Source organism: Heteronotia binoei, unplaced genomic scaffold, assembly GCF_032191835.1.
Source record: "Heteronotia binoei isolate CCM8104 ecotype False Entrance Well unplaced genomic scaffold, APGP_CSIRO_Hbin_v1 ptg000532l, whole genome shotgun sequence".
Classification (NCBI taxonomy): domain Eukaryota; kingdom Metazoa; phylum Chordata; class Lepidosauria; order Squamata; family Gekkonidae; genus Heteronotia; species Heteronotia binoei.
Genome location: NW_026800046.1, coordinates 46574 through 64318, shown reverse-complemented (window position 1 = coordinate 64318; position 17745 = coordinate 46574). Strand labels below are relative to the sequence as shown.

Below are 17745 nucleotides of genomic sequence, written 5' to 3'. Positions count from 1 at the left end.
AGCTGGCTATGCTTGTAGCTGCCACCACCTGTGGCAGTGAATGCCACATGTTAATCATCCTTTGGGTGAAGAAGTACTTCCTTTTTTTATCCGTTTTAACCTGACTGCTCAGCAATTTCCTTGAATGTCCACGAGTTCTTGTATTGTGAGAAAGGGAGAAAAGTACTTCTTTCTGTACTTTCTCCATCCCATGCATAATCTTGTAAACCTCTATCATGTCACCCCGCAGTCGACGTTTCTCCAAGCTAAAGAGCCCCAAGCGTTTTAACCTTTCTTCATAGGGAAAGTGTTCCGAACCTTTAATCATTGTAGTTGCCCTTTTCTGCACTTTTTCCAATGCTATAATATCCTTTTTGAGAATTGGTCACCCCTAAATTTGACACTCCAGGGCTAAGAGGTGCACAAATTAATAAAAATAAAAAATAGTGATCCCGAGCTTCACAGTCCATTTTTACTAGTAGTTCTCTTCAACAGCGGTAAACTCCAGCCGCAGATAAACTCTTTCGCTAGAGATTCCCGGATAGAGGGAGTGGCAAGCATGCCTCCCATAGGGCGCCTCAAGCCTCGTGGGGCGGGCTGGAAAGAGGGAATGGAATGGTGGCTGCCGCATCCGTAGCTTCCAGAGCGAGTGAGTAAACATTGGCATTCGTGACTGCAAGCCAGAACTAGCAGGACCTTCATTTCCTTCAAGGCACATCGGCAGCTGGGGATACAGCTTTTTATACAGTTTCCCCCGATCTGGCGTTAGGTAAAGAGAGGCCCAACTAACTCCAAACTCCTGCAAAAATAGGTCCCGAATCTTGGAGAAAACGCTGCAAAGTCGTCCGTTCTCATTATAGCAGAGATCCCTGTCTTAAGGTCTAAAGAGTAGATTCGAACATAGTTTTTAAATTCTGCCCCTTTTCCGAACTCAGTCCACCCTTTGAAGACGCCTCTGCCGCCGGTCCCCCTCCTTCATGGTTCTCTTCAATTCTGTGCTCCCAAAAGTCGACATAGATCTCTGTGAACATGCGGAAGAGATTTACTTTTTACAGTTACGATTATTCCTTGAATAGCTATCCTGATCTACTCTGTAGCTCACTTCCAGCAAGCACTGCTGGACCAATTTTGCACTAGACCTTTAATCCTGGTTTAGCCCTGTCCCCAAACTGACATTCTACACTAGAATCAGAGAAACCAACTCTATGATTTTAGTGTAGAATGTAAGCTTGGGGACAGGGCTAAACCAGGATTAAAGATCTAGCGTGAAATTTGTCTGTGTTTGTTAAATTGCCATAAAAGTATTATGTGTCAACTTGTGAGAGTAAGAATAGCCTGTTTTACAACTCATTCTTATACTGCTTTTGTCCAATGTATTAATAATGGTTTAAATGGTAAACAACCTTGCGCCAAGACTCTGAAGAGGCAACACAAAAATATCTTAAATAAATAAACTTTAATGAGCCAAATCCCAACAGCAGATGCGTGCATTTGCATGGGTATGTCTCCTCAGAAAATCACGACAAACCTGAATGGTGTACACAAGGGGACAGTTCCTTTGTGTTGTGAACTAACCAGTCCCCACTGAGTCCAAGTTTAATCAAATTGGTCATTTTAAAGTTTCTATGCCAAAAAGTTCTCCACAGGTAAATACATTAGAGTAACTTTAGTTTTAGCTATATAGTATTGTGAGGTGCCTTTTATAACATTGTATTTAAATTTGCCCTTGTTTAATTTTTGTTACATGTTATAGAACTGTTGCCCAGTACGAAAACTAAACCTCAGTATCGCACTCCCCACCACCCAATTCATGGGTAGAATGTTAACCAAGGACTTTGAAGTTTGCCCTACTTTTCCAGCTCACAAAAAAGATCGTATTCAGCAAGAATGCAGCAATGTTTGACTGTGAAGATAATACATGACATTAAAGATTAGCACTGCCAGCTGCTTTAAGGTTGCTGACAATTTCAAAGTGTAATTAAAGTCTGTAGAGCCAGGGGTTGGTCATGAGGTCTGCTAGTCAGATTCTGGCATAAGTTTTCAGGAGCTGTAGTCTAGAAATCTCAGCTGTTCCACAGAGCTTCACCATCCAGAACTTCTGATCTATGCACTCAACTGGTACTGGATTCTGTAAGGCACCTTTATCACCTACTGTTGGTCTTTTAATTGCCAGGTTTTACAAAGATATGTAATTACTGAACTGTATCGGAAATAAAACCTCAAGACACATTCCTGCCACAAAACTAAGTTTCTTCTTCTGCTTTATTGTTGTTTTATTGGTATAGTTTTAGAGTGGCTTTGTGAATTGTCTTGGACCTCATTTGGTATTTTAGCATTTATACTTATTTTTTTTTTAACTTTCTTGGATGTTCTTTGGAATGGAAAAGTGTTCTTTGGAATGGAAAAGTGGGGCACAGATTTCTAAAACAGTTGCAAGAGATTTAAACATTACAGTGCGGTTTTTTAGAGTGCACATAAAGTGGGGGGGGGGGTTAAGTGCACATAAAGCAGGTTTTTTTTTTAAAGTGGATTTGTGTTCTTCAAAAACACAAACCATTTATTTTGCTGTCCTCTAAAATGCATTGTAGCTTGCACTAAACAGTATGTGTAAGGACATAATGGGTTACACCAGCATCAAATTTATACAAACATTTAAGGGTCAGGTTTGCATAGAGGTGAAAAGGAATATTCCAGACCTTGAGATCACACTAACAAATGCACATACCATGGCAGGGACTTTGCTGACAGTGGCAGGGAAGCAGCATATATATGCTTTCTATCAAAGTTTTGTTTTAGGACAAATAGCTGAAACATCTGAGGAAGCTATAGAGGAATAATTGTAGCCTTGCACCTAGCAGAGAGTCAGGTTGAACCTGGGAACTCTCATTCTTTCCTAACATAATGAAGAATGTAAGGATTACCTTGCCACATCAGACCAAAGAACTATTTAGTAAAGTGTTCTGTCCCAACAGTCGACTCTAGGAAAATGCTTTTGGAAAATTCTCAAATAAAGGACTCTCTGTGTGATAGATGTAGTTCTAAAATTACAACATGCCTTTGCCACTGTGTTGGATCAATAATTTTCTTATCCATATTTGTTTGTAAATAGTTCCACTTAAATTTATTAGGCTTACCTCTATGTGAAGATGTTAAAACTGGAATGTTCATTTTTTATATTGGGTTTCAGGTCAGCTGAATCAACACAGACATTTCTTCTCAACTTTCTCCCTGTTCTTCACCTGCATTGCTGCTTTCCTCCAAAGGCAATGTCTTCTGTAAAAATTGAGGTTGCCGTGAAAGAGCATTGCAAGCTTGGAGAGTCGCCTGTATGGGAGGAAAAGGAAAATTCACTCCTCTTTGTGGATATAACTGGCAAAAAGGTCTTCCGATGGAATTCACTTACTAAGGAAATACAAAGTGTTCCTGTGGGTAAGAGCAAGCAGTCAAAAAACTCTACTGATATTGCTCTTAGTCATGCTGAAATATTTCTCTTTGAGTGATCTTGAAAATTAGGTGATCAGAAGTAGCATCACATGCCTTTGGGAACTCTCTCTGGGAGGAGGTTACCACAGAGACTGGTAGCTTCTAAACTTTTCCCTGTGCATGTAGGGGCTGTTCTCTGCAGTAAGAGCACTCTATGTTAAGAAAGTCTGAAAACTGCGTAACAGAATGGAATGTATCAGGAGGGTACCTACATCAGTCTGCAGTAAAAGAATAAGACGAATCCAGTAGCACCTTAAGGACAGACCAAAAAGAGTGCCAGATTATGTGTGTTCAAGACGCAAAGTAGCAAAGTTCCCATCATCAGATACAAGTAGAAGTACAAAATGAGAATATGTGAACAGACATATGTGCTATGAAATCAGGCAGAAAGGTTTTTGAAGAGGCTTGCACAGAATCATTAATAAGAAAAAAAATTAAATTAATGTCACCACTGGTGAGTGACAGTAATAACAATGCATTGTCTCTGTTGTGGCCCCACTTTGTGGAATTATGTATTTATATGCTCTGCCTTTCTCCCTAGTGGAAAGCCAAAGCATCTTATATTGTTCTCCTGCCCTCCATTTTATCATCACAAGAACCCTGTGAGATAGGTTGGGCTGAGAGACTGTGGCAGGCCCACGGTCACCCGGGGGGATTTGAACTCAGGTCTCTTAGATACAAGGCCACCGCTCTTAAGCACTACACTACACTGGCTCTTAACAGAATGGCCTGCTTGATGAGTTCAGGAGAGCTCCCACGCTTCTGTCATGGAGTTGTTCAGAAGGGCTTTTTCTGTAAGGGTAATGGGGCTATAATATAATAGAATGGTTTGGGAAGGCACTATATAAAAGGACAGGGGATATTATCTGTTTGCTGCACATATTATCCTGTTGTCACTGTGTTATTTTCTGCTGATGTTAATAACATTTCCCTGCACTATATCATATGTTATGCTTGTTAAATTTTTGGTAATCCTAGTACACTGCTTATTAGATGACTCATCACACTGATTGTATCAGCTTATGTTTGTGCAACGCATTCTGAGAAAGTTAGACTATAAATATAGCAAATATTAGATTTAAAACCAACATAATGAATAATAGCAATAGCTAAAAACTGAAATATCTCAAGTCATAGAAAGACCCAACAACAAGTAAAAATGTACATTATTTAAGAATACATAGAAGCAGTCTAAGCCCCAATCATTCTGTTTTCTACAAAACGTATTTCAAGTTGGCTGCCAGTCAGTAACTTTTTCCAGAATAGGGTACAAAGTGCACTGCTTTTTCTGGTTCATACCTGGAGAAACCCTCTGATCCATATGCATCCTTGGAGCATACACATAGGATATATAAGCACACTTTTACAAATTGGTAAGAATACATTTTAAAGAAAAAGCAACAGCAAGCCTTGTGACACCCTGAAGACTAACAACCTGAGATTGTGAGGATGGTATCCATCAGGTGCGTATGCTGGATGGATTTGTACTTGTTCAGCTGGATAATTGGGTTGTTGAAGTCCTAATGGATTATTTCAAGCACCTATAAGTTCATCTGATGAAGATACTATCTGTGTATCTTGTGAAAGCACTGTTCTGAATTAGTCACACATATGTTGTCCTGCTGTGGAGGTGTGAAGTATTGTTGATCTGAAGATACAAATGTTCAAGTTGAAATCTTGTCTTTCAATATTAAATCATGATTTTCTGAAGGGACTGTCAACTGCTGTCATAGTTATCCCTCAACATCTTCTTTTATGTGGCCTCCATGTTATTTGAGGGGTTCTTGGTTATCCCTTGGTGTTGTTTGTGTATTATCTATTGGGCTGTGAAGCCAGATGAAAAGGGCAGTTTTCTAAACAATGAGCCCTTGTAGAATTAGAAGTTGAGGTCAACAACCATTCATGTTAGTGTCAGAGAAGTATTTAGATTATAACAGAAGATAAAAGGGATTCTGAAGTCAGAAATGTATATGGACTTTAGTTATAGAAACTTGGTTCTCATCCCATCTGAAGGATTTTCAAAATTGGATAGGCAATCAGATGCCTGGAACACAATCCAATCAGACAAATGATGGACCAGAATTCAGTCAGGAACTTGTTGAAGTCTCTTTGAATTATGATCCAGGCAAGACTCATGCATTAATCCTGCATATATTTTGGCTATTTAAATTGCATTGAAATCAGTGGGATTTAAGTAGTTTAACTGTGAGCAGAAGTGGACTTATACTGAAAATCTTACCCATTCAGATGCCACCTCACATTTTTCTTACCTATTTAAATGGGATATAAAGATATATATTCTTTTTTTTAATTCTTTCCATGCACTCTTCTCAGTAGAAGTACCCTGTTCAGTTGTGAGGTCAGATCTGCACCATTAAATAGTTCCACTATTTTAATTAGTATGCCATTTTTCTGCACAAGGCCCACAACATGACGATACATTAACAATTGTGAAACTTTCTGAAAAAGGCATAAGACCATAGATATTTTAAAAACCCACCATAAAATCCCCACACCCACCACATGTTTATAGATATGATATTTTTCAGATACTGTTTGCCAAGGCTGATAAAATAGGAATATTTTTGAAAGCAGCCTAAAATAATTCACTGTTGCAGTCTTCTGAGTCTCCAGAAAAGCAATTCCACAACTTTGATGCCACTAAAAAATACTAAGTTTGGGGTGCTCACAAATCTTGTTTGGGCAAACAGAGGCGCATACAGAAAGAAGTATTTCCTAAATTAAGCAATTTTTGGACTGTGTAGGTCTGTAAAATTGTAATCAGCACTTTGAGTTCAACCTGGCAGAAATCGCACTGGGAGTCAGTATAGATGACCAAAATAGGTCCAGAATGAGATAAGAACATAACCAACAGGTGGTGGCATTTTGATCTATCTTAATTTTTTGGAAAGGCATCTCCATGTAGAGCACACTGTTGAGAGACAGTGTGGCATTGTACTGAGAATGCTGGACCTGTTCTTGGTGAATCTGTGGAACAGCATGTTAGCTAAAATCACAAAGAAATTTAGCAAATATATTTTGGTGCATGCTTTCAAGATCATGAACCTATTTCATCGTATAGGTGCATACCTAAGTACAGATAAGGAGGGGGAGGCAATTTTTATTACAAAGTGATGCTAGAATGTTCAGAAATACAAAAGAGAGATGCGTGATGTTACTGTCTAGAACTCAAATGAAAACAAGACCCAAGAAAAAAGAATAAAGATTCAGTCAGAGTAGATTTGTCTAAGATGGTGAGGAAATGTGTTAACTATAGAATCCAAACATTTGCCAAATGCAATTGTATGTACAAAGTGGCTTACATAAGATTCCCATATTTTCCATCTGATAAGGCCCAGTCCTAAATATCTACCATCTTTGAACAAGAGGTTCTCAAGGCACTGCTGCGGTGGGGAGGGCGGGATATAAATCAAATCAAATAAAAAATAAAATAAAGATAAATAAAATAAACTATTGAAGCACATACTCTACTGCTGGTTTTGTTTTTTTCGTATAACTTGTCATCCCTAATTTCCAGATGCTCTAGTGAGCTTAGTGTCTCTTCGCAAATGTGGTGGTTACATTATTACACAAGGAACCCGGTTTGCTTCTCTGAACTGGCAAAACAAGTCTGTAACCACCATTAATCATGTGGATGAGGATAAATCCAATAATCGGTTTAATGATGGAAAGGTGGATCCTGCAGGAAGACTGTTTGCAGGTTAGTTGATCATAATTACATTTTTAAGCATCTTCATTTTATTTAATTTTTGGTTTTGGTTGTAGAATATTTGGTTTTGGTTGTAATTAATTGTATGGCTAATTCCATTGCTTTGGATTTGTTTCATGAACAGTAATCTCTCATAATCCTTGCTTGAAACTAAGGAAAGTTTGAGAAACAGCCTTGTGATGTACCATGGAGATTTGCTATGCAAACAGAAAGGACCAAGGGGAGAAAAACCCTACCAGAGGTTTAAGTATCTTTTGAGATTATAGCCTTCATAAATAACATCAGTAGTTCATTAGACCAGCCCACACATGTTTGCAGTGTGCATGTTATGTGTGCATGTATGGGTGTGCATATGCAAATCTTTGTAGGTGCACACTCCAAACAGATGTCCAGCTGCATTGATGGGTAAGGCCGGGAGTCAGGTCCCATGTTGTTGCACATTATTAATGGCATCAGACCTGGCTACAATTACCCATCCAGTAAGAACATAAGAGAAGTCATGTTGGATCAGGCCAATGACCCATCCAGTCCAACACTCTGTATCACAGAGTGGCCAATATATATACACATGCACACACACTGTGGCTAATAGCCACTGATGGACCTCTGCTTCATATTTTTATGCAATCCCCTCTTGAAGCTGGCTATGCTTGTAGCCGCAACCACCTCCTGTGGCAGTGAATTCCACATGTTAATCACCCTTTGGGTGTAGAAGTACTTCCTTTTATCCGTTTTAACCTGACTGCTCAGCAATTTAATTGAATGCCCCTGAGTTCTCGTATTGCGAGAAAAGGAGAAAAGGACTTCTTTCTCTACCTTCTCCATCCCATGCATAATCTTGTAAACCTCTATCATGTCACCCCGCAGTCGACGTTTCTCCAGGCTAAAGAGCCCCAAGCGTTTTAACCTTTCTTCATAGGAAAAGTGTTCCAAACTTTAATCATTCTAGTTGCCTTTTTCTGGACTTTTTTCAATTCTATAATATCCTTTTTGAGGTGCGGTGACCAGAATTGCACACAGTACTCCAAATGAGACCACGCCATTGATTTATACAGGGGCATTATGATACTGGCTGAGTAGCAGTTAAGCTTTAGCCTTCCTTCAACAGGGATCCCCACACGCTCAGAGAACAATCCTAAAATGATCTATTCAGTGTTGCTTACTTCCAGGAAAATGTATTAGGATTTTGCTATTAGTTCTGGATGTGATTGTGTTTTTCTTTAAAAAAAAAATCCAGCCCATTTTTGTGCATTCTGTTAAATTTGTTGGGACAATTATTGCCAGTCTCCAAATGATTAAATGTCTGTTTTCACTGGGGTAGGTTTGTTTTATTGTAAAATTAATTACTGTTAACTGTTATAAACCCATTTATCTCCTAGGCTTATGTTTCTGAGCAGACTTAAAATATCTCTGAAAATAAGAATTGCCATAGTTTGTTTATTATTTCTTTTTTGCTGACACTTAAAAGTTTGCTCAATAGTATTGATAATGCATTGTTTCTGTCATTTTGCACTTAAATTATTCCTTACTCCTCAAAACTACCTTGACTTTCTTCAAAACCCATAAAATATATGTAGAGAAGGGGGAAAACACAATAAAATATATAAATGCCCTGTCAATGGAACACAGCCTGCAAGCCTACTGTAGCGAGAACTAAAAGCCAAAAAGCAATTTTTATCGTTCTGTGTACACTTTGTTTTGATGAACAAATGTAACAGGAGAACTTGGGGTATGTTCTGATGATTCTGTTGTATAGTAGGGGGTGGGATAGTAGGAATGTCTGGGTCTTTCTTTGGCTCTGAAAGTTCTGTGGAATTCCAATTTGGTGGGTCTTTCTTTGGCTCTGAAAGTTCTGTGGAATTCCAATTTGGTGGAAGATTAAGGTTTGGAACTACCTGAGCTTTCCCACAGAGCACAACTTTCATATTTCCCTCGTCCCACAACAGCTCAAAATGGTGGGCATCTTTGGTTGCACTGGAAGAGAGATTCAAGAATTGTCTTGCCCATAGATAATTTATCGGACATATATGTAGCTGGTGGATGTTAGAGACCTTGTACACCTCCACCTTCCGTTTCAGGATGCCCCACAGTTGCTCAATAGGGTTTAGGTCTGGAGACATGCTTGACCATCACCTTTACCCTCAGCTTCTTTAGCAAGGCAGTGGTCATTCTGGAGGTGTGTTTGGGGTCATTATCATGTTAGAATACTGCCCTGCGGTCCAGTCTACGAAGGGAGGGGTTCATGCTCTGCTTCAGTATGTCACAGTACATGTTGGCATTCATGGTTCCAGTCTACGAAGGGAGGGGATCATGCTCTGCTTCAGTATGTCACAGTACATGTTGGCATTCATGGTTCCCTCAATGAACTGTAGCTCCCCAGTGCTGGCAGCACTCATGCAGCCCCAGACCATGACCAGCACCACCATGCTTGACTGTAGGCAAGACACACTTGTCTTTGTACTCCTCACCTGGTTGCTGCCACACACGCTTGACACCATCTGAACTAAATTGGTCTGCAGGGCTGTCATCCCAGAAGGAAGCCTCTTCTAAAGATGATGCACAAGAAAGGCTGCAAACGGTTTGCTGCAGACAAGCAGACTAAGGACATGGATTTCTGGAACCACGTCCTGTGGTCCAGTGAGACCAAGATAAACTTATTTGATTCAGATGGTGTCAAGCGTGTGTGGCGGCAACCAGGTGAGGAGTACAAAGACAATTGTGTCTTGCCAACAGTCAAGTATGGTGGTTGAAATGTCATGGTCTGGGGCTGCATGAGTGTTGCCGGCACTGGGGAGCTACATTTCATTGAGAGAACTATGAATGCCAACATGTACTGTAACATACTGAAGCAGAGCATGGTCCCCTCCCTTCGGAGACTGGGCCACAGGGTTTGTAGAATCTTTCGGGCTCAAGTGTTCGGTGAGTTCAGTGAGTTCAAATCCTGAGCCACACACAAATGTGGGTACAGCCTTCCTGCCCTTCATAAAATCTGTCACCGACCGCATTGGCAAAATTCTCAAACGTCACAATGTTGACACAGTCTTCAAGCCCACACAACAGATCCGCCACATGCTGCACTTGGCCAAAGATATGAGAGATCCACTTTCAACCCCTGGAGTCTACAAAATACTCTGCTCCTGTGGTGCAGTCTACATTGGCACTACCCAACGCAGTATCAACACCCGTCTCACCGAACACAAGAGACACTGTCGCTTGTTTCAGCCAGAAAAATCAGCTGTAGCTGAACATGCACTTCAAGAAGGAGACCACGTCATCCACTTTGAAAGAACTGAAGTCCTTTCTACGGTCTCACATTATCATACCCGCCTGAACAGAGAAGCTATTGAGATTTACAAACACCAGCACAATTTTAACAGAAAGGAAGAAGGCATTTTCATCCACCAATCTTGGTACCCAGCTCTGCAAAACACCCTACAGACTATAAATTGCAGAAAGTCACAGAACAACCAGCACATTCCACAGAACAATCAGCACAGTCAACAACCATCTTCCTTATCTTCACACCCCTTCCAACCCTCCCAGCAATTAACACAGAACAATGGTCACATTCAACAGCCAGTTTCCTTATCACTACCCTTCCAGGAAGCCCGACCAAACAATGGGCACATCCACAAACCAATTGCCCTTTCACCACACCCCCTCCAGCCTATAAATAGCAGCTCTCCAGCAGCCCTGGCCCCACTCAATGCACAGCAGCCAAGAAGGTCAGAGCGCCTGCTCCGGCTGCAACGCCACTGAGGATGTTCTCTGCAGCTGAGAACGAAACGTCTGGAAGGAAAACTTTCTCCAGTAGAACACGGCACTTGAGCCCGAAAGATTCTACAAACCCTAATATATATTTGTGTTTGTATTCTTTATGAAATTTATATCTCTGCTACCTAATCTTAAATATGTACACACATGGCCTGACCCAACATGGCTTGTCCCAACCTGACATGGCCCGGCCCCTCAAGGTCTCATTTATGTTAGATCTGGCCCTCATAACAAATGAGTTTGACATACCTGACTAGCCTAACAGGCACCCTGTCACTCAGTCTTCAACCTTTATCTCTCTTAGATGTCATTAACATAAAGGTCTTAAATCCTTGAAGGAATATATTACTGAATGTCCATGTCTTCTGTAATAATATAATTGCAAAAGTAGGTAATTTCTTAATCTCAGGAGTTGAGTACCAACCAGCTATATTCCATGACAAAATGCTTGCTGTGGTACCATCACAAAGTCATTTTAAGTTATTCTGTTTAGTTGATGGAACATTCCCTTGTGGAACTTTGTAAGTAGATTTTCTGCCTTAATAGGGAGTACCACAAGTCACCATATTCTTGGATTTGTCTACAGCTTCCAACTCACAAGATTTGAGATTGGAGTTTGTTTTACCAAAATGGGATTTGTCGTGTTTTTTTCACAATCAGTTGGTGAGACCAAGCCTAATTATTTATTGTTTGCTACTGAGTCTAGGGAAAAGTAGTATTGGAGCCTGTCTTTTATTGAAGAGGCCCTGGCCAACCTTGTCACACTGTTTATTTTATTTTTTGTTCTCTGCTTGCTAACAGCCGAAAATCTGTGATTCTTCTAGGCACAATGGGTAATGAGATTCGGCCTGCAGTGCTAGAGAGGAAACAAGGTTCTCTCTTCACCCTGTTCCCTGACCACTCTGTAGTGAAAAATTTTGACTGTGTGGACATCTCCAATGGTTTGGATTGGTCGCTGGATCACAGAACGTTCTTTTACATCGATAGTCTCTCGTACTCTGTGGATGCCTTTGACTATGACCTGCAAACAGGACAGCTTTGTATGGTTTTCTTGTTTTGGGATCCATAAAATATTCAACTGGTTTTCTACCAAGCACCACAACTGCTTTTATGAATAGTTGCAGCATTATTTTATAGATTAAAAACATTGAAATAATGAGGTTGCTTTTTTACTGTATCACCTAAATATCAAAGACAAAGGCACATTTATTATTATGTACAATAATGTAATATTAATTATTTAAAATGCTTCTCTTTTTGTTACAGAGAAAGTGTGGAAGTAGGAAAGATTGTATACTTTAGTTGAAGAACAGCATTTACCTCTGAATTTATTATCCTTTAGTTTACACTTCTATACTGCCTTTCCTTGTTCGTGTCTCCAGCCATATACATAGGATTCCTTGGTGGTTTCCTATCCACACATCAGACCCAGATCTGCCTAGCTATAGCATGATTGTTGCATCCTGCTTATTTTACTACTGCAGAAAGGATGCTTGTCTTTAGAGAGTAATTTTCACTGCTGTTGCTTCCAGAATGCAGCTGGTTTGTGGTTTGTGCAAATGATGGGAAAATGAAGCAGAGGAGGACTGGAGAATCCCAATGTGATTGCACTTAACTTGATTGCATAATGGGAAAGGGCAGCATGCACTGCATCAAGGATCTCTTTTCTGTCATATTCGAGTATGTGACATGGTTAAAGCGAATAACCTAGGATTGATCTAAGAATTACGCATGGCTTTGCATTTCAGATCCTGATATTTGCACGTTATGGAAGTACATATTACTGGAAAAGCCATGGTTATAAAGCGGTAAAAAGCTGTTGTTTGATAGTATACTGTCAACAGATAGATTTGTGTTAGCAAGAAACAGGATGGAAGTGTTTCCTTATCTTTTGCATGCTATTTTCAGATGCAGTCAAGTCAAAGTTAATATCTACAGATGATCTTACTAATATTGGAGATGCGCAGTATCACTGTCCTTTGAAGTCAATTTAAATTGCAGTTTTGTGACGAAGGCTCATGCTTCTTATCTGTGTTTTGTCTTCCAACTAGCTAGTCCAGTTTGGCTTGCTAGCCTAGCACAAACACTGATTACTTGTGTCTGCTTAATGTGTTATCTTTGGAGGCCTGGATTTGCAATTGGCAGTATGATTAGTAATACCTCCATCTGTTATCCTTTTCTGCTGTAATAAAATCATGGCTCTTTAAGGCTTGCATTTTGCAAGTTAGAATCTTTTTTTGCATAACCCCAAGAAGATTGGGTGCCTCCTCCCTGGATGAAGAGGTGCCAGTTGTGGTAGGCACTCTTGTATATATTTTGTTTGGATTGTATGAATGAGTTCTGTGTGGGTCTCTGCCATGAAGCATGCTTCCTCTTGCACTAGTACTTTTGTCTGTGCAAGGGCTTGGTCTTTAATTTTTCACTAATGATTATTCTAGCACTAGAGGATGTGTGCTTCACGGCAGAGTCTAGCATGCTGAAACTCATTAATAGGATCCAAGCCCAAGTGTTCAGATGTAAGGCACCTACTCCCAAACAGCTTGTCAGCTAATTAATATAATGCTGATACAGTTAAATCAGTTAATTAAATGTAGAATAAATTGAAAATAAAAAAATATAAGGATACATTTAGTACTTCCAAAATGCTATTCATGTATACTAAATACTATTCATGAGAGTTTATCTGAAGAGGGTCAAATTTCTTAATATTGAATTGGGCTGATTTTTACAGAGGAAGGAATTCGCAATTTGATTATAGGAATTTCTTGCATGACATAATTAAAGAGTTGTGCCCACTGCGTGAATTGTTGGCAGGAATGCCTGCTGCATTTTGTGTTTCCACCCTATTCCAGCCCCATGTGCTAATTAAAACTTGTAAGAGTCTAGGCTGGGTGTGGTCCCCCTCCCTCCAACACCAGCATCCAGGAAAATTGTTATGCTTTTTAGCTTTTCTTGCTTCAGGAAACTGTTGACTTATGAAGGAACTAAGGTGTGGTTTATTCCCTAAAGTATGTCATTGTCTTTCTACAGCCAACCGCAGAAGTATATATAAGATGGAAAAAGAAGACAGCATTCCTGATGGGATGAGTATTGATACAGAAGGCAAACTCTGGATTGCCTGTTACAATGGAGGACGAGTGATCCGTATAGATCCTGAGACGGGTAAGCAGATGTAAAAGGAAAATGCACCACAGCTAAAGAAGAGACTTCACATGCCCTGATGGAACACACATGCGACCCCCCCCCCCCCTTACTGGGGTGAATAAGGCCTCCCCTGGGACATTCTGGCTTGGGAAGATGGTGCAGAGAGAAAGCTGAAGCCCCTTCTCTCTGCTGTGCCATAGTCCTGATCCGAATCAGAGCCCTGCACCCTTGGGAAATAAGTTTCCTCATACCAGATGTTAGACTTTGAGTCACAATTAAGTTGGGGTGAACCCAAACATAACCTGAAAAATCTTAACATTTTGTTTGGCCCAGTAGTGAAAGATGGACACACAGACAGGCATAGGGCAGATGGTGTAGGTAAAGTGTGGTCAGCTTTAGTCAGAGGATTTCATATAGGAGAAGAGAATGTGAGAGCAAACTCATCCTCCTCTAACCCATTTCTGTATGCTGCAGTATCACAAAATCATGCATTGCTATCAGTTTGCATATCAAAATTACTTACATTAATTTTGAAGAAACATTCAGTTCAAAGAATACTAATTTATATATAGTTTTGATGATTAGTGCACTTTTGAATGAGAGCATCCTATGTTGGCCAAAGACTCTTTCAATTAAAACATGTTTTTTTTTTCATAACTGTCCTAATTATTACTATATCTAGCGACTACTAATTTGTACAAAATGCCTTTCAACAGTAAATAGTGATGAAAATTAATTAACCAAAATAACCAAGCTAAAAATGACAGCAGGAAACAAACTGTTTTATATTTCAAACCAGTTTTAATAACTGCTGCATAGAAACAATGCTAGAGGAAGCAGATTAACATGTACAAACATGTACAATCAGACAGACCTCAACATGTACAATCAGTTAAATAATCACAGTATGTATAAACTAGGATCTGGGAGAACCAAGTTTAAAAAGTCCCTACTGTGCCATAACCTTTGCTCGGTATTTAGGGGCAGTCATTCTCTCTCAATCTACCTCATTAAGTGGCTGTGAAAATAAAATGGGAGGGGACAGGATAATCCAATATATAATCACAAAATCATCATTAAAAGAAAAAATAATAAATGCCACCTAAAGCAGATGAAAGTGAAAGGTCTTTGGATGATAAATGCAAGCAACAGTGCCCCCAGATGAACATCCCAGGAAGAAGATTCATACATTAGCATTACCATTGAGAAAAGTATCAATCATCTCCCTTCTTTAGGTGGAGATACTAGAGAACAGTCACTGAGGAAGACTCCACAGAAACTTTAAGCATCCCCTTTCCATTTCAGAAAGCAAAACTGGAAACTTCTGGCTTTAGGTCAGGAGGTCATAGGCCTTTAATACAAAGTATAATACCAGTCAAAGGGATATAAATCCAGATCCACACTCTACACACCATCTTTAGCCTCCAGCACTTACCCTGATATTAGAGAGTCAATGAAATGTACATGTATTGTATGGGGAAAGCTTATTGAAACCATTCTCATACCAGTTGGGATTTCTTTATGCTAAAAGCTGTGCAGTTACCTGAGAGACAATATGTGTTCTATAAAAGTTGTATTATGTGCCTCCTGTGATGTGTTGCACACCCTGCCTATAGTATATTAAGACCTTTTTCCAAGTTTCAGTTCAAAGTTGTTTTTCTCACTGCTTTAGCAACCAGATATTCCCAAGCTGTGTCACTTAAATACAGGTGTGCCCATCATGTAATCCTTTAAAATTTCATTCAAAAGCGATGAACACTAGTAAGTCAACCACCTCTGTCCTGCCCTTGATATTTGCTTTTTGCTGCATTGAAACCTCCTTTTGAAAAACCTGTGGAAATCTCTCTGCAGCATTGAGAAGATGTTTGCCTTGTTAGTATAGTTTCTTCTTTTGAAATGGAATAAAGGTTATGTTCTCGTATTCAAGGCTGTCCCCCACTTCACCAGGACTTCTTTTAGTTGCATTATGGTGGGATTGTGTAGAACACAACTGAGTGCTGAATTGGGAGTTAGTGGGACTCCTGCAGATTCTAAACTGGGCACACTTCATCTAATTATCCAGTGAAGCCCTAAGAAGGAATATCTGTGTTTTAATAGGAAAACGGATCCAGATGATCAAGTTGCCTGTTGATCAGACTACTTCCTGCTGTTTTGGTGGGCCTGATTATTCAGAATTGTATGTCACTTCTGCTTCCCAAGGAATGGATGCGGCTGCATGGTCACGGGAGCCACAGGCTGGCAATGTTTTCAAGGTGATTCAGTAGTTTCAATGCTTTTGAAAGGATTGGGGAAAGTTGTCTGGGGTCAAGTATATGATAAGTTATTTAAAAAAAAATTGTGAAATATGTTTGGTTTTCATTGTATAATTTATTTTTTCAATCCTGTGCAAACAGAGGCGCCCTCACACAAAACTTTCCAACCTCCCCTCCCTCCCGCAGCAGCATGCCATGACCTCAGAAACTTTGTCCTTTCTGGTTGGTGGACTTCCACAAACAGTGTAAGGGGCCAAGTGGGAGGGTCTGATTTTCACCAGTGGCAAACTGGTGAAAATCACCTTCTTCTGGTTGGAAGCCTTTAAGTGTGTTTATGTTATAAGACTGATTCCGGCTGACTGGCTTGATCACTAAGATCTTGCTCGTAACATTTGTTTTAATGAAAAACTCATTTTAAAAATGCTATTAACTCTAATGAGGTCAGAATTCCTATTGAATTTTTGCTGCTGAAGTCTATGAGGAACAAAACAAAATGTCTCAAAATAGATGCAGCAAACATTTGCATTTGAACAAATAATTTTTAGTTAATTACCAAATACATGGATGACTGTGTATTCTCTTTCTTGCCCTTTTGGAAACAGATAACTGGACTTGGAGTCAAAGGAGTCCCATCATACTCATATGCGGGTTAACAATTAACCTTTAAGCAGAAGATCAGTATCAAGAACAGCAAAAAAAAAAATTTGCAAGTTTGGAAGTTTTTGTCTCCTGGTGTGACACAGAGGTAGTAAGACTAAATATCACACAAATATGTGAGATAATTTTTAATTTACTAACATACAGATTATGGGTTTTCCCATTACTGAAATAATTTCTTTTCTAATAAAGGTTGACGTATGTACAATGAGTATGTTTTCTATAGTGAGCATGCCTCATTTCTTTCCTAATAAAGTATAAAGTATGTTACAATGAGTGGGAATGGCTTGCAGAACTGTGCATTCAAACACTGATTCCCCACCCCCTTCCCCCCAAAATATTGAAAACAGAGCCATAGCTGTCCTCTGGTAAATAGCTAGATTTTGTTCACTTAGTGTGGTTCATCTAGCATTTCTTAAAGCTATTGCATACCTGTTCTGGCCATGCAAGACCTTTATCTAAGGCACAGATTTAGTGTTTACTTCCAGTACAGAACAATGAAGCATTTCTGTGGACAGGAGGGTTTCTATCTGGGAAGTGCAACCTTCTCATCTCCTACTGCAGCACAAAATGATACCCAGAAATGCTGATCCTGGGTGTTCCCAGGAGCTTCACTGGGCTGGAAACATTTTGAATCCAGTGAATCAAAGGCCTTAGCATAGTCCCAATCACAACACTTGTCCAAACTGTGTGCTGCAGAAATGACCAATGTGCACTTTGAAAAAT

The 17745-nt window shown here is 39.7% G+C and overlaps 1 protein-coding gene across 2 annotated transcripts; it reads left to right on the top strand.

Moving 5' to 3' along the window:
- The first annotated feature begins 565 nt into the window (after positions 1-565).
- LOC132590673 (regucalcin-like) lies at positions 566-17230 on the top strand. 2 transcript variants are annotated; one of them, XM_060263640.1, is made up of 7 exons: positions 566-628; positions 3167-3408; positions 7001-7183; positions 11791-12006; positions 13997-14128; positions 16208-16362; positions 16965-17230. In XM_060263640.1, the coding sequence occupies exons 2-7, from the start codon at positions 3246-3248 to the stop codon at positions 17013-17015; spliced, it is 900 nt and encodes a 299-aa protein (XP_060119623.1). In that variant the 5' UTR covers positions 566-628; positions 3167-3245; the 3' UTR covers positions 17016-17230. The 2 variants fall into 2 exon arrangements, with proteins under 2 accessions (XP_060119623.1, XP_060119624.1); XM_060263641.1 differs by lacking the exon at positions 566-628 and adding an exon at positions 1978-2109 and having other exon boundaries at positions 3243-3408.
- The last annotated feature ends 515 nt before the right edge of the window (positions 17231-17745 follow it).

Bases quoted from the DNA above. Each gene is read 5' to 3' on its own strand.
- LOC132590673 (XM_060263640.1), top strand. From the start codon at position 3,246: ATGTCTTCTGTAAAAATTGAGGTTGCCGTGAAAGAGCATTGCAAGCTT. The intron at 7,184-11,790 runs GTTAGTTGATCA...TGATTCTTCTAG, and splicing joins TGCAGGAAGACTGTTTGCAG to GCACAATGGGTAATGAGATT. The intron at 14,129-16,207 runs GTAAGCAGATGT...GTGTTTTAATAG, and splicing joins CCGTATAGATCCTGAGACGG to GAAAACGGATCCAGATGATC.